This window comes from Syngnathoides biaculeatus, chromosome 7 (genome assembly GCF_019802595.1).
Source record: "Syngnathoides biaculeatus isolate LvHL_M chromosome 7, ASM1980259v1, whole genome shotgun sequence".
Lineage (NCBI taxonomy): Eukaryota > Metazoa > Chordata > Actinopteri > Syngnathiformes > Syngnathidae > Syngnathoides > Syngnathoides biaculeatus.
Genome location: NC_084646.1, coordinates 4,790,201 through 4,802,892, shown reverse-complemented (window position 1 = coordinate 4,802,892; position 12,692 = coordinate 4,790,201). Strand labels below are relative to the sequence as shown.

Genomic DNA, 12,692 nt, shown 5'->3' with positions numbered 1-12,692 from the left:
TAAAGATTTTTTGGGGTAAAATAATCAAAAATCGTCTGATTTCATTGGTAATTTTTGTCAGTTTTTCTCCTTTTTGTAAAGTTAAACAAATACTAAGGGGAATCCATCCATACATTTTCTTTGCCGCTTATCCTCACGAGGGTCGTGGGTAGTGCTGGAGCCCAGCTGTCACCCTCGTGAGAATAAGCGGCAAAATCATTGTCGCCAGCCAATCGCAGGCCACATAGAGACAGACAACAGTCGCACTCACAATCACACCTACAGGCAATTTGAGAGTGTCCAATTCATGTTGGATGTTTTGGGGATGTGCGAGGTAACCGGAGTGCCCGGAGAAAACCCACACAGGGGCAGGGAGAACATGCAAACTCCACACAGGCAGGGCCGGGATCGAACCCGGGTCCTCGGAACTGTGAGGCCGACGCTTTAACCCTAACCCTAAACATGCTGTATTTTTTTATTTTTACGAGGGTGAAGGGGCCCAAAAAGAAGCTATTTTACTTATTATATGTTGAATTAATTGAGTAATTTAATTTGATTAATTGTACGATTAATCGAAAAAAAATTCGATCAAATATTGGAATTGCCATTTCATCAAATAATAAAATCAAATGTATAAAATAACATTTGGGCCCTAACTCAAATGACCGTGTCCTACTCGTCATGTATTTTTGTACTTATTAGTGTTTTTACTCATGTATTACTGTGTGATCTTTTTGCATGCTTGCAGCCAAATTTGGTATACTAGTATGACAACTACAAGTTACCAGTGAAGTCAAACTGTGCGCTAGTTGACATCTTCACGTTCTTCCTACGAGCGATGTTCTCGATATCAACCAGTCTAATTCTATCATGTCACTCGTGGTAGTAGCAGCAGCAGTCGGATGTCAGCGAGTGCACGGTTTTGCCGCACTAGTAATGAACTTGGTGTACTAGATGGCACAAAGAGTGTACTAGTTCATGGAACTCGAGTTGGACATCCAGAATACGGAATAAACGCTCAAACGGTTTTCCAGAACCGCGGGCGCGACTGCAACAGAAAGACTTGCGTGTGTGTGTGTGTGTGTGTGTTCGCCTCAGAACTGAGACTGGTCCATCTCATCCAGCCAGGACGCAGGGCTGGTGGGGAAGTCGGGGTAGCCCGTACTGCTGCCCGTGGAGAGGTCTGAGGTGGGTCCGCCCACCATGGCCCTCAGAGCCTGGCCCACGCCGCCCGGCCCGCCCTGCGCCCCCAGGGCGTCCATGGTGAAGGCCAGGTTGTTGAGCAGGGGGGTGTGGCCGGGCAGGGAGGCGATGGACGAGGGCGACTGCGGCAGGCCGTAGGGGCTTCCGGCGCGGATGTCGTGGTACGGCTGGCCCGCCGGGTCCACCGAGAAGCCGCCGTTCAGCACCGCGCCGCCGGTCACGTCGCCGACGCTCCCGTAGAGCCCGTTGCCGTGGCCCAGGTCCGAGAGCACCTGCTCGTCTACAGGGGAGGGGGGACACTCGTATCATTGTACGCACTAAAGCAGTTTCCTCTAAATGAATAAAATAAAATAAAATAAATTATATTATTATCATATTAATTAATTATATAAAAATAATAAATTAAATCAAATTAAATTAAATTATTGAATAAACGAGTGAATGAATGAATAAATACATACATAAATAAATAGATGAATAAATGAAAATAAATAGATAGATAGATAGATAGATAGATAGATAGATAGATAGATAGATAGATAGATAGATAGATAGATAGATAGATAGATAGATAGATAGATAGATAGAGATAGATAGATAGATAGATAGATAGATAGATAGATAGATAGATAGATGAATAAATACATAAATAGATCTAATTAAATAATTATTTCTTGCCTAAGTTTGCTTTGGAGCAGTGAAAATCTAATGTAAATGTGAAAATGCATAATTTTACAGTATGCATACTACTGTATTATGACAATAAATACATGCAACTAACTCCTCGTAACATCACAATTTTTTTCTCAAAAAGTCATGAATCTCTTATTGTTTACATTTGATTTTTGTGTTTTGAGAAGTCTGCTATAAGGTGACGTTTGAGTACCTCTGAAGCTCAGCTCGCTGTCGCTGAGCCCCGCGTCGTCCGCCGAGCTCTCCTTCTCGACCTTTGACCCTCCTCGGCTGCGTTTAACACTTTTGTAAAATTGAGTCCAACGATGGCGACCCGCATCTTTTTTTAGACGCTTTTCCTTCGCCCGGCGGTTCTGGAACCAAACCTGACGAAAGGGAAAATGCAAGATTATTTTTTTTTTTAGATTATAGATTTTTTTTAAATTATCCAGGTTATAGAGGTCACAATAACGGTAGAAAAAAAAATTAAATGATTTGTTTTGGTCTCATTTTATTTTTTTTGTCACAAAAACTCCGCATTTGAACAGGGGTGTGTAGACTTTTTTTTCCCTCATAGAAATGTGCTGCATCTTGATGAGGTAATAACAAATTCATTAACACTATCCCTGCACATATCCACAGTTGAGTTCTACAGCATCACTTCACAAACATTTCGTTTTCTAACCGTGTCACTCGTAACTAAGCATTTATTATTTTTGTACAGGCATAATTTGAGTCACGATTTGCATGTTATTAGATTGTGCTGCAATCTCCTTGAGTGTCCCAAATGAGATATTCTTTGGCTTGCTCACAAAAACAAAGTCGGTCATTTTTGTTATTTTTTTCATCCTGTATTTCCTGAAATCGTAAGCGACATTTTTTTTTTTTTTTTTTTGGTGCAGGTTTCGGCTCCTGGTTGAGGTCTACCTGCACCACTCTCATGTCCAGGCCCGTCTCGGAGGAAAGCTGCTCCCTGACGTGTCGCGCCGGCTTGGGGGAGTTCTTGTAGGCACTTTTGAGGGTCTCCAGCTGCTTGGCCGTGATGGTGGTCCTCGGTCGCTTGGTCCCCGCCTCGGAATCATCTGGCGAATGCAGGGGGTGCAAACGGCTCAGTGATGCTTTTCAGAGTGTGTGTTAAACGAAGTAAACGGCGGCGAAGCTAGCTGGAATAGGCTCCAGCTTTCCTGCGACCCTTGTGAGGATAAGCGGCTTGGATAACGACTTGACATGTATTCAGTTCTTCTATCTTTGTCGATGACAAATAGTGACAGGCAAAAAAATGAAATGCTCTTCTGCTTGATGGCGGAATGTGCAGTTAGTTTGTCGGTCTATTTATCATAGAATTTCATTTTTTTCTTCCCCCTGTCATCCCCTGGGGAAAATATGAACACTTTAGTAGGCAAGAGAAAGGATGAGCACTTTGGGAACAATTCAAAAATAACTTGCAAGCAAGGGGGAACGTTCCAAAAAGTGTCTGCCTTTTTTTCCTAAAGCACGGGAATCAAACTCAAGGCCCGGGGGCCAGATCAGGCCCGCCGTATGATTTTAGTGGCGCTCGCAGAGGCAAATCATTTGCAGGAACTTCCATGATTCTTGTGAAAATCTGTACAAAAATTTCAAGATTGTCACATATCATAAATGATAACGAGATATTATCAGCATTTTTTGTCTTACCAAATATGAATAATGTTTCAAAACCCCATTGGACTTGATTTCTGATTAAAAACTAGTTTATACATTTCTTGTGTAAATATTATGTTTTTTGTCATAACGGCCCTCTGTAACGAAATTGAGTTTGACACCCGTGTCCTAGAGGGAGGTCACACATCTATCCATCCATTTTCTTTTGCCGCTTATCCTCACGAGGGTCACAGGGAGTGCTGGAGCCTATCCCAGCCGTCAACTGGCAGGAGGCAGGGTACACCCTGAATTGGTCGCCAGCCGATCGCAGGGCACACGGAGACAAACAGACGCACTCACAATTACACCTTGGGACAATTTAGAGTGTCCAATTCATGTTGCATGTTTTCGGGATGTGGGAGGAAACCGGAGTGCCCGGAGAAAACCCACGCAGGCACGAGGACAACATGCGAACTCCACACAGGTGAGGCCGGGATTGAACCCGTGACCTCAGAACTGTGAAGCCAACGCTTTCCAACTGATCCACCGTGCCCCCCAATTTGAATGTCCTCACAGTAAAACGAAAATATTATATGAGATCATATTTGAAACTGAATACATGATAAAAGTGAAAAAGAATATGATTTAAACCACCATCCCTGAAATTGAATTGCAAACATGCTTTGTACACATTGATGTTGTGCTTAATATAATGTAATACATTAATTATATTGCGGTCCACTTATCGCAGATTTTTTGTGTGTGCATTATTAGAGTTCTGACTATGAATTGTACATTTTTAGTGTCATCCGTTGGTCTTGTCCGTACGTTTAAATGTGTTTGTACGGTTTTAAAAGGCTGTTTATTTTATTTTTTAAATTAGCAAAACATTGTTATATCAGTTGCACATCATTGTATATCACATATTTATATATAAACAGAACGAGAGAGAAAAGAGAAAATGAAAAGAAAAAGAGAGAAAAAAAGAAGAAAGGAAAGTGTACAATTAACGATTTAGTATTAATAGATCTAATATTATTTAATTTATATAATTTATTAAGCTGGAATAATATTACCTTTATGAAAGTCATCCTAAGAGGGTTTCGCTCTCGTCCTTAAGTAAAATCCTTACCGAATCTGATCGAGAAGATCATCCTCAACCAAGGTCATATCATGTAAGCAAGCAAAAAAAGTGTGTTTAAAGAATTTTAAATAAGTGGCGTAGATATAAAAATACAAATAAAACATCCCTGAGGTTTGATTTCACGTATCACAGATCGAAATCAGCGGACAGTTGCTTTTGTCATTTTCTAACAACGGCAAAGGTGAACTCAAGCTCGTAAGAAAATGTTCTGTACACGCTTCCTCCTCCGCGTGCGTGCGGACTGACCGTTCTGCTTGGCCGTCTCGTAGTCCACCTTGCACACCAGCCGCCCGTCCTCCATGAGATAGAACTCGTCCCCCGTGGCCAGCTGCCTGCTGCACATGATGCACGCGAAGCAGTGCAGGTGGTACACAAAGTCCTGCGCCTTCCGCACCACCTGCGTCGGAGGGATCCCCTGCTGGCAGGATGCGCATTTTGTCCCGAACCGCCTGCGGGTTTTGGGTTGGGGGGGACACAGAGAAGTACGCCAGGTTAACACCGTGAAGATGGAGACCAGCTGAGATTCAAGTATTTTCCTATCCCAGACTGCTCTTGTACATCTTTTCCTCTCATGCAGTCAAGAGTGATGGTGCACCTCCGTCTGTGTTAATAGAAGCGCCAGCTGTTGAAACAGGAAATTTTGGGGGGAAAAAAACTAAAAAAAAAAAAAATCAGCACTGGAATGCATTTCTGTGAACGATAGACCCGTCTGCGACTTGATGGATGGAGAAGATCGATCCACTGCGGCCAGCGTGCGTGTGTGAGGGGTGGGGGTGTTGATGTGTTTGCAGAAGGAAAGAGGATAAAGAAAAGGAGGAGGAGAAGAGGAGAAGAGGAAGAGGAGGGTGCTCCCGGTAAACACACCCCGAGGAGGACCAATAAAACACTGACTCAGGAGAGGCTCTAAATCACGCCGGCGAGGCAGAGACATTCAAAAAAAAAAAAAAAAAAAAAAGAAGAAGAAAGAAGAAAGTGAAGGCCAGCCGCACATTCGGTAAAGACAAGAATGCTCATTGACGAGTATGTACTGTATTTCATCTTCATACGATATTTGGTATTGCGGTTTGGGATTTGCAGGGTTCGAATGTAGGAAGAAGCCCTCGCGCAGTGCACTTGGACAATATTGCAAAATTGACTCAAGATGAATCTTTTCTTTTTTTTTTCTTTTTTTTTACTTGAGCCAATACGCCAAATATGCATAAAATGCATGATAAAATTCAATGTAAAACCCATTTCTATGAAACAAAAGTGTCCTGCACAGTAAAGAGATAATGAGTGTACCATGAAAAATAGTAACAGAAATTCTTTAGAAATTGCATTTTATACATACATACATTTTATGTTAATGCTTATCCCAACAAATAGTTTAAAGTCTAACACAGGGGTGCTCAGACTTTTTTTTACCCCAAGTTCTACTTTTCAAGCAGCCAGCCTCTCGCGGTCGACGGGTGGGGGTCTTTTTTTTTTTTTTTTTTTTTTTTTAGAATGATCAATGATGAAATAGAATCACCAAGTCACAAAGATTTACCCCAAATTTACAAAAATGCAAAACGTATTTGCATGCGTATTTATTTTAAAGTATCTTCATGATTCTTTATGTGTAAATAACCAAATGAGCCAATATTGCACCACATAATTAACTTTAAGCATTTTTTGTGACTATCTGAGTTCACGTTGATGATCACTAAACACCACACAAATGAAAATGCACATTTGGGCTGTGCCACTCACGTCAGTGGATTCCTCCAACTGCAGTGAGAAATACATAAATATTCGGGATGGCCTTCCACACATCAGCCATTAATTCGCAGCGCCCTGTAACTGTATTCCTTGATAGCGGTAGAGCTACATTTTGAAGATAATATTTCCTTCTTATTTGTAAAAGATCGGAACAACGAGTCAGCTATGCCTCTTTTACCATCTCTCCATCTTTGAAGGACTACTTGTTATTAATAATGATGTGACGAACCCGAAACGATGCTTCGGTGGCGGCTTTCGCTGTGGAATTATATTTTGTGAAAAGTGACTGCTGTGCGGCCAATTGGGATTTTAGTTCGTTCACTTTTCTCATTCTCAGCTCGCTTTTCGGCGGAATGTCGGTGTCGTATTTGCCATAAACGTAAAATAGTGTTGGAACTCGCTGACTAGCGTGTTTTGCTGTAGTCATTGTTGTCGTTTGCTCATGCGCGGTGAGCTAAAAGGTCAGAAAAATACGGCTGACGTCTTTTTTTCTTTTTTTTTTTTTTGTCGGCCCGCCGTCGGGATCGACCATGAGCACCCCTGGTCTCACAAATAAAGCCCTCTCAAAGTTTGTGAGTCTTCCGCAAGTCACACGGACCAGTGGAAAAATCTCCATCTCCAAAAACAAAAATCTCAACACATCCCTGTTATATAAATCAAAAGGTTGATGGATGTTGTGAGGGAGGGCATGAGGACAGTTGGGTGTTAGAGAGGAAGATGGACAAGATGGAAAAAGACGACACGCTGTGGCGCCCCCTAACTGGACAAGCCGAAAGAAAAAGAAGAAGACTCATTTGTTATTTGTAAACTTGTCAGTATATTATATTTAAGTTTCAAAATAAGGAAATACATGGATTCAAAGGCTGTTTTTTTTGCACAATGTAAGCGCTGTTCTCCCTCATCGACCACAAACGGATGCGGTCAGATGTTTGGCGGCGCTCGGAGGGGCCGGAGGCGCAGAATGGCAGCCACGCTTTCCTCCCACCTCCCAGCTTACCATCACCAGGGTTTGACTGTGCAGTGACTGAATAATACGTGCAAATTTAAAACAACTTTGAGGACCTTGAAAAGCGCTGTATATGCGTGATGCATTATTGTTATTATTAGCATTATTATTAGTCATCTTTTTTTATTTCTTGTTCTTAATATGAAAGTGGGTCCTGACTTAACAATAGCGTGCTAATAGTTAAGGAGTGCCGATCTAAATAGTTTTCATGTGTTTTATATTTCCCTGTTAAGATATTTATATTTAAAGACGGGTGGGAAACATGAGGCACATGTGCCAGGCGTGGCTTGCGAGAGCTTTTAATCAGGCCTGCCATGCATTTCTAAACACAAAACAAAAATCTCAGAGGAACTGTGATAATATATTCAAATTATCCAGCTATCCATTTTATTTTGCCACTTATCCTCACGAGGGTCACGGGGAGTGCTGGAGCCTATCCCAACTGTCAACGAGTAGGAGGTGGGGGACACCCTGAACTGGTCACCAGCCAATCACAGGGCACATTGAGACAAACAGCCGCACTCACAATCACACCTAGGGGCAATTTAGAGTGTCCAATTAATGTTGCATGTATTTGGAATGTGGGAGGAAACCGGAGTGGCCGGAAGAAACCCACGCAGGCACGGGGAGAACATGCAAACTCCACACAGGAGGGCCCGGGATTGAACCCGGGTCCTCAGAACTGTGAGGCTAACACTTTACCAGCTGATCCACCGTGCCGTACTCAAATTATAATTTAGAGTAATTAACATTTGTTTGATTGTTGCATTGCTTTTTGTTGTTTTAGCTGTACATTTGGAATGGATGGCCCTATGAGGATGTCATAAAAAGTGAAATGTTCCTTGCCGAAATGAGGAAACTGAAATGAACACAATCCGTTTGGGTTAGTAGGTCACGAGAAAGGTGAAAAGGAGAAAAAGAGAGACTGACTTGAAGAAATCCTCCTTGCAGTAGACGCTGCCGGCCCTGGAGAAGCACTTGTCGGCCAGCGGCGTGTGGCAGTCGGCGCACTTGAGGCACTTGGAGTGCCAGTGCCGGTCCAGGACCTTCAGGATGAACTTGTCCACGATGTGCTGACTGCAGCCCGCGCACTGAGGAATCTCTGCGGGCGGGGGGTGCAAACACACACACACATTTGACACATGCAACATCATCGCTTTATGGGTCTTGACTATATATCTTGGAAAATAACGTGGCTAAATTATGCAAAAATATCAGAACCACCACAATGTGAATAACGCAGAAGTGGTCGTTCCAAATTGTGCTGAGGAACCCGTGACCTTCGGGGCAAACCTGGCCCCCTGGGGAGCATTTCATTTGATTCTGGGGAAAAAAATAAATCTTGTTATCCATCCATCCATTTCCTGAGCCGCCTATCCTCACAAGGGTGGCATGAGTCCTCAAGCCTATCCCATCTTGACACACACACACACACACACAAAATAACCTACAAAAGTTAATAATATGCACTAACAAACATTTCTTTGATTGTTGAATTCCTTTTTATGGATTTTGATTGATTTTTTTTTCAATTCAAAGGTGTAAATCACAGGTGTCAAACTCAAGGCCTGAGGACCAGATCTGGCCCGTGACATCTTTTTATGCAGTCCTCGAATGCAAATCGTGAATCTACTTCGTGTCTCTTGTTTGTTTTTTCTTCTTTCTCATTTTGGCAGAAAGTCTGTACCTCACTTGAAGCATTTTTATTAGCTTTTGTTGAACACTAAAAGATGTACTTGCCATTATTTTCCTTGACCTGTTATTTCTGTTCAGTTTGTCGTTAAAATTATGTCATAACACTCTTTGTCAAAATCCCATCCAACAATCAAAATCAAAGCCCTTTTATGTGGCCCTTTTAAAGTAAAAATGTGAATCTATTTTGTATTTCTTTATATAATTTTCTCTTTTAATTTTCTCTATAAAAATACGTGCCAAAATAATTTTTCTAAACCAATTTTTAAAAGCATTTATTTTCACTCAATTCCTTCTTGCCATAAATTGGAGAATATAGTACTTGTGTTTTCCATGACTTCTGATTTCAAATTCAGTTTGTTGTTTAGAAAATATATTATAATAATGATGTGAAGGGACAATTTGTGTCTATGTAATAATATGAGTTAATAATACATTTACACGGTTAATAATTTTCAGTCATAACATCTCGAGGAGCAGGAAACCTTCACCAGAATGTTGCCCGCAGTGAACATGATCTTGACACTTCTGGTCCAAATGTTTAAATGGGCATGTGATATTGACCCATAAATCTCAAGAAATTAGAAAATGATACATAATGGTAGGACAGTGCAATACATTAATTGATTTCTATCACGAGAAAAAAATAAAATACAGCAAAATCTAAAGATGAAAATGCAGAAACTGGCACTTTTTAAATGAGCCATGTGAGGGTTTGATAACACAGTGTACAATTAGAGCACATTATTATTATTATTTGATCATATTATTATTATTTTTTGATCATATTTTCGAAATCTTGTTTTAACATGCACATTCCGTCCAATTTTATTTCCATAAATGTTTCAATCGCGATTAAAAGCATTGTCAGGCGTGTGTCTCTGTCCATGGTGCTGACGCTTTTTCTATTCCTGGATTTCAATTTAGTTTTTTTTTTTGTTGTTGTTTGTTTTTAATGATCCAAAGTTGATTCAGTGGCGGTGCTTTGAAAAGAGACCTTCGTTATAAATAATCGATTGATTTTTTTTGGAGGGGGGGTTGAACAAAAGCCAATATTGGCACCATTCCATTTAGACCTGATCGTGAATTTAAATACCTATAATAAATACATAAACGGGACGAATACTAAATTGGTCAATGCTTCACAATAAATTCTGTTTCCGAGTCACAGCATATTGTTGTTGTCACCCCCCATTAAATCCTGGATAAAGCATTGGATCCCTTACATAACCGCAACATGAATAATCATATTTCTCACACACCTCAGATGCAAATAGCAGAAAAATAAGTAAATATAGATAAATCCTCCAGACTTTCCCCCTCTTTTGTAGTAGACTTCTACAAATTCTTTGGCTTTGATTCAATCCCACCACATCATCTGCATAGTTTGATCATTAAAATATGGTGCACGTGATTAAAATATGGTAAACTGTGAGTATTTTCCTCTCCTGGACAATTACTGAACAATGTACAACAATTTAACGCTTTTTTAAACATGTTCAAATGAAGTTAATTCAAAGGATTTTAATTTTTTCATTATTATTATGACGGGTTGAAGGCATTATTCAAGTAAATCGGTGAATCATTTTCCCCCAGTTTCTTTTGCTCGTGGGCATAACTATAATTTATATATAAATTCCAAAATTAATGTGGATTAATAAGGAACATCTTTTTCAAAAGCAACAAGATGGAGAAACGAACCGGGCTGAGATTCCTGTACTCTCCAATCGGTTGCCATGACTCCGCTCCCCATCCTCATCATCATCAGGGTCAACCTCATCATTTTCATCGCCTCACATGGGCAAGAGGTCACACACCGGACGCGTCCATATTTTCTACAGTTTCCCGTTTCTATCCTCTTCTATTTCATTCGTTGCTTAAATTTTCAAGCCTGATCAAAATAACTACAATAATAACCCTAAATTTCTTTCATTCCTAGAAAAAGATATATGCGAGCTTTTAAATCCACGCAGGATGCTGGCACTGCGGGGTGGCTGAGTGGCAGGATCTTGTCCAATCTTTTAATCTGCCTCGATTTATAACATTAAATAGCATAATCCCGCCACGTATAGTCTGTTTATAATAGATATGAATTAAAATTATATTTGGGTGCAATTGATTAAGGCGAATTTATTCAAATTTTAAAAATTAGATCAACGCAGAAATATTTACAGTTGCGATCGCATTATAATGCAGACATTTTAAAAATATCAATCATTTTAATGGAGGCACAATTCCAAAATCAATTTTTTCCCCACACTTTTTGCTTTGCATTTGAATTAGGACGAAATATCGCGCAAACGCGGACTCAAAGGCCTTTTAACAAACAACAATGCACACGCCGGGCTCACATTATTAGAAAGGTCACCCAGTCCAGCTTTTAACATTTAAATACGTCACTAAAAAAAATGACAGAGAAACAAATTGGCAACCAATTGCTGCCTTTTTAAAATAAAACCAGACGAACGCGGTATGATATGAAAAGCAAAACGCATGCATTTGCCCTGTAGTTGCGTGAAGAACGGAAAGGGGGGGGGGGTGATACATCCTACAGCTAAAAATTTAACGTCACTCGTATCATAGATGTAATGGCAATAAATACATATCTAGATGAAAATAGAATGAAAGTCAAGAAACGGGAGCAAGATGTGTCCTTACGTTGCAGTGGCACTCCCAGGATGTCCGGTAAACTCTTCACGGGACTCTCTGTGGGGAGGACCGCCGCACTTTGCATCATTGTGAGCCCGCACGCGCACGCACATACACCCGCAACAAGGTGGGCGCGCTGTCCCCCCCCCCCGCCCCCTCTCCTGTCTTCTTAATGTAAAAAAAAAAAAAAAAAGAAAAAGAAAAGAAAGGAAAAAAAAAGGGAGGGAACGAAACAGGTGGGTCGGCGATGCTCTTATGTCCGACAGCGGAGGGAACCGCGTCCGTGCTGGTGCTGGGCCGCGCCGAGCTCTTTCTTGGAGGGGACCGAGACAGGCTGCTGAGTCCTGCAGGGGCGACGGGGCGTGACGTCATCGCGGCACAGGCTCACCCTGAGCCAATGGGAACGTTACTCCACCCCTCCCCATTCCCCCCTGTCCCTCCACGAGGAGGAGAGGCGGGCCGCTGAGCCCATAAATAGCTCACTGCAGTGTGAGTGGCCCCTAGAGGAACCCCGGGACCACCGTGGAGGACGACCCCCAAAACCGGGAACTCGAAGCTTGCTGACTTAGTTGAAAAAGAATCTGCATGGATAACGCCGGGATTTTTTTTTATGTTATTATAAGTAGGAATAATCTAGTGAGGCCAGTGGCGTGAAAAGGGGAGTGGGGGTGCGGGGGGGGGGGTTGCACCCGGGAATTGAACTCTGGGGTGGAGCATCCAATGTCAATTTCGAGGCACGCAGGTGGGATGCTCTGGCTGTATAATTTCCAATTTACTTAACTTCTCGTCAAATAATGAGTAATAATGTAGTACTGAAGGATTTACTGTACATTGAAATCATAACCAACGAGTTGACATGGTGGCTCTAAATCATTTTCCCATCTTGAAGCAATTTTAATTATCGTCACATGTGGAATGCTACGGCACTCCCCGTGACCCTTGTGAGGATAAGCGGCTTGCAAAATACATGGATTCAATACAATACAT

The 12,692-nt window shown here is 41.5% G+C and overlaps 1 protein-coding gene across 1 annotated transcript; it reads right to left on the bottom strand.

The window, feature by feature from the left end:
• Window positions 1–1,073: 1,073 nt before the first annotated feature.
• On the bottom strand, window positions 1,074–11,793 carry lhx4 (LIM homeobox 4). Its single transcript, XM_061825542.1, has 6 exons — window positions 11,715–11,793; window positions 8,295–8,466; window positions 4,865–5,067; window positions 2,782–2,936; window positions 2,069–2,240; window positions 1,074–1,462 (listed from the first exon to the last, which is right to left on the bottom strand). The coding sequence occupies exons 1-6, from the start codon at window positions 11,791–11,793 to the stop codon at window positions 1,074–1,076; spliced, it is 1,170 nt and encodes a 389-aa protein (XP_061681526.1).
• Window positions 11,794–12,692: the final 899 nt, after the last annotated feature.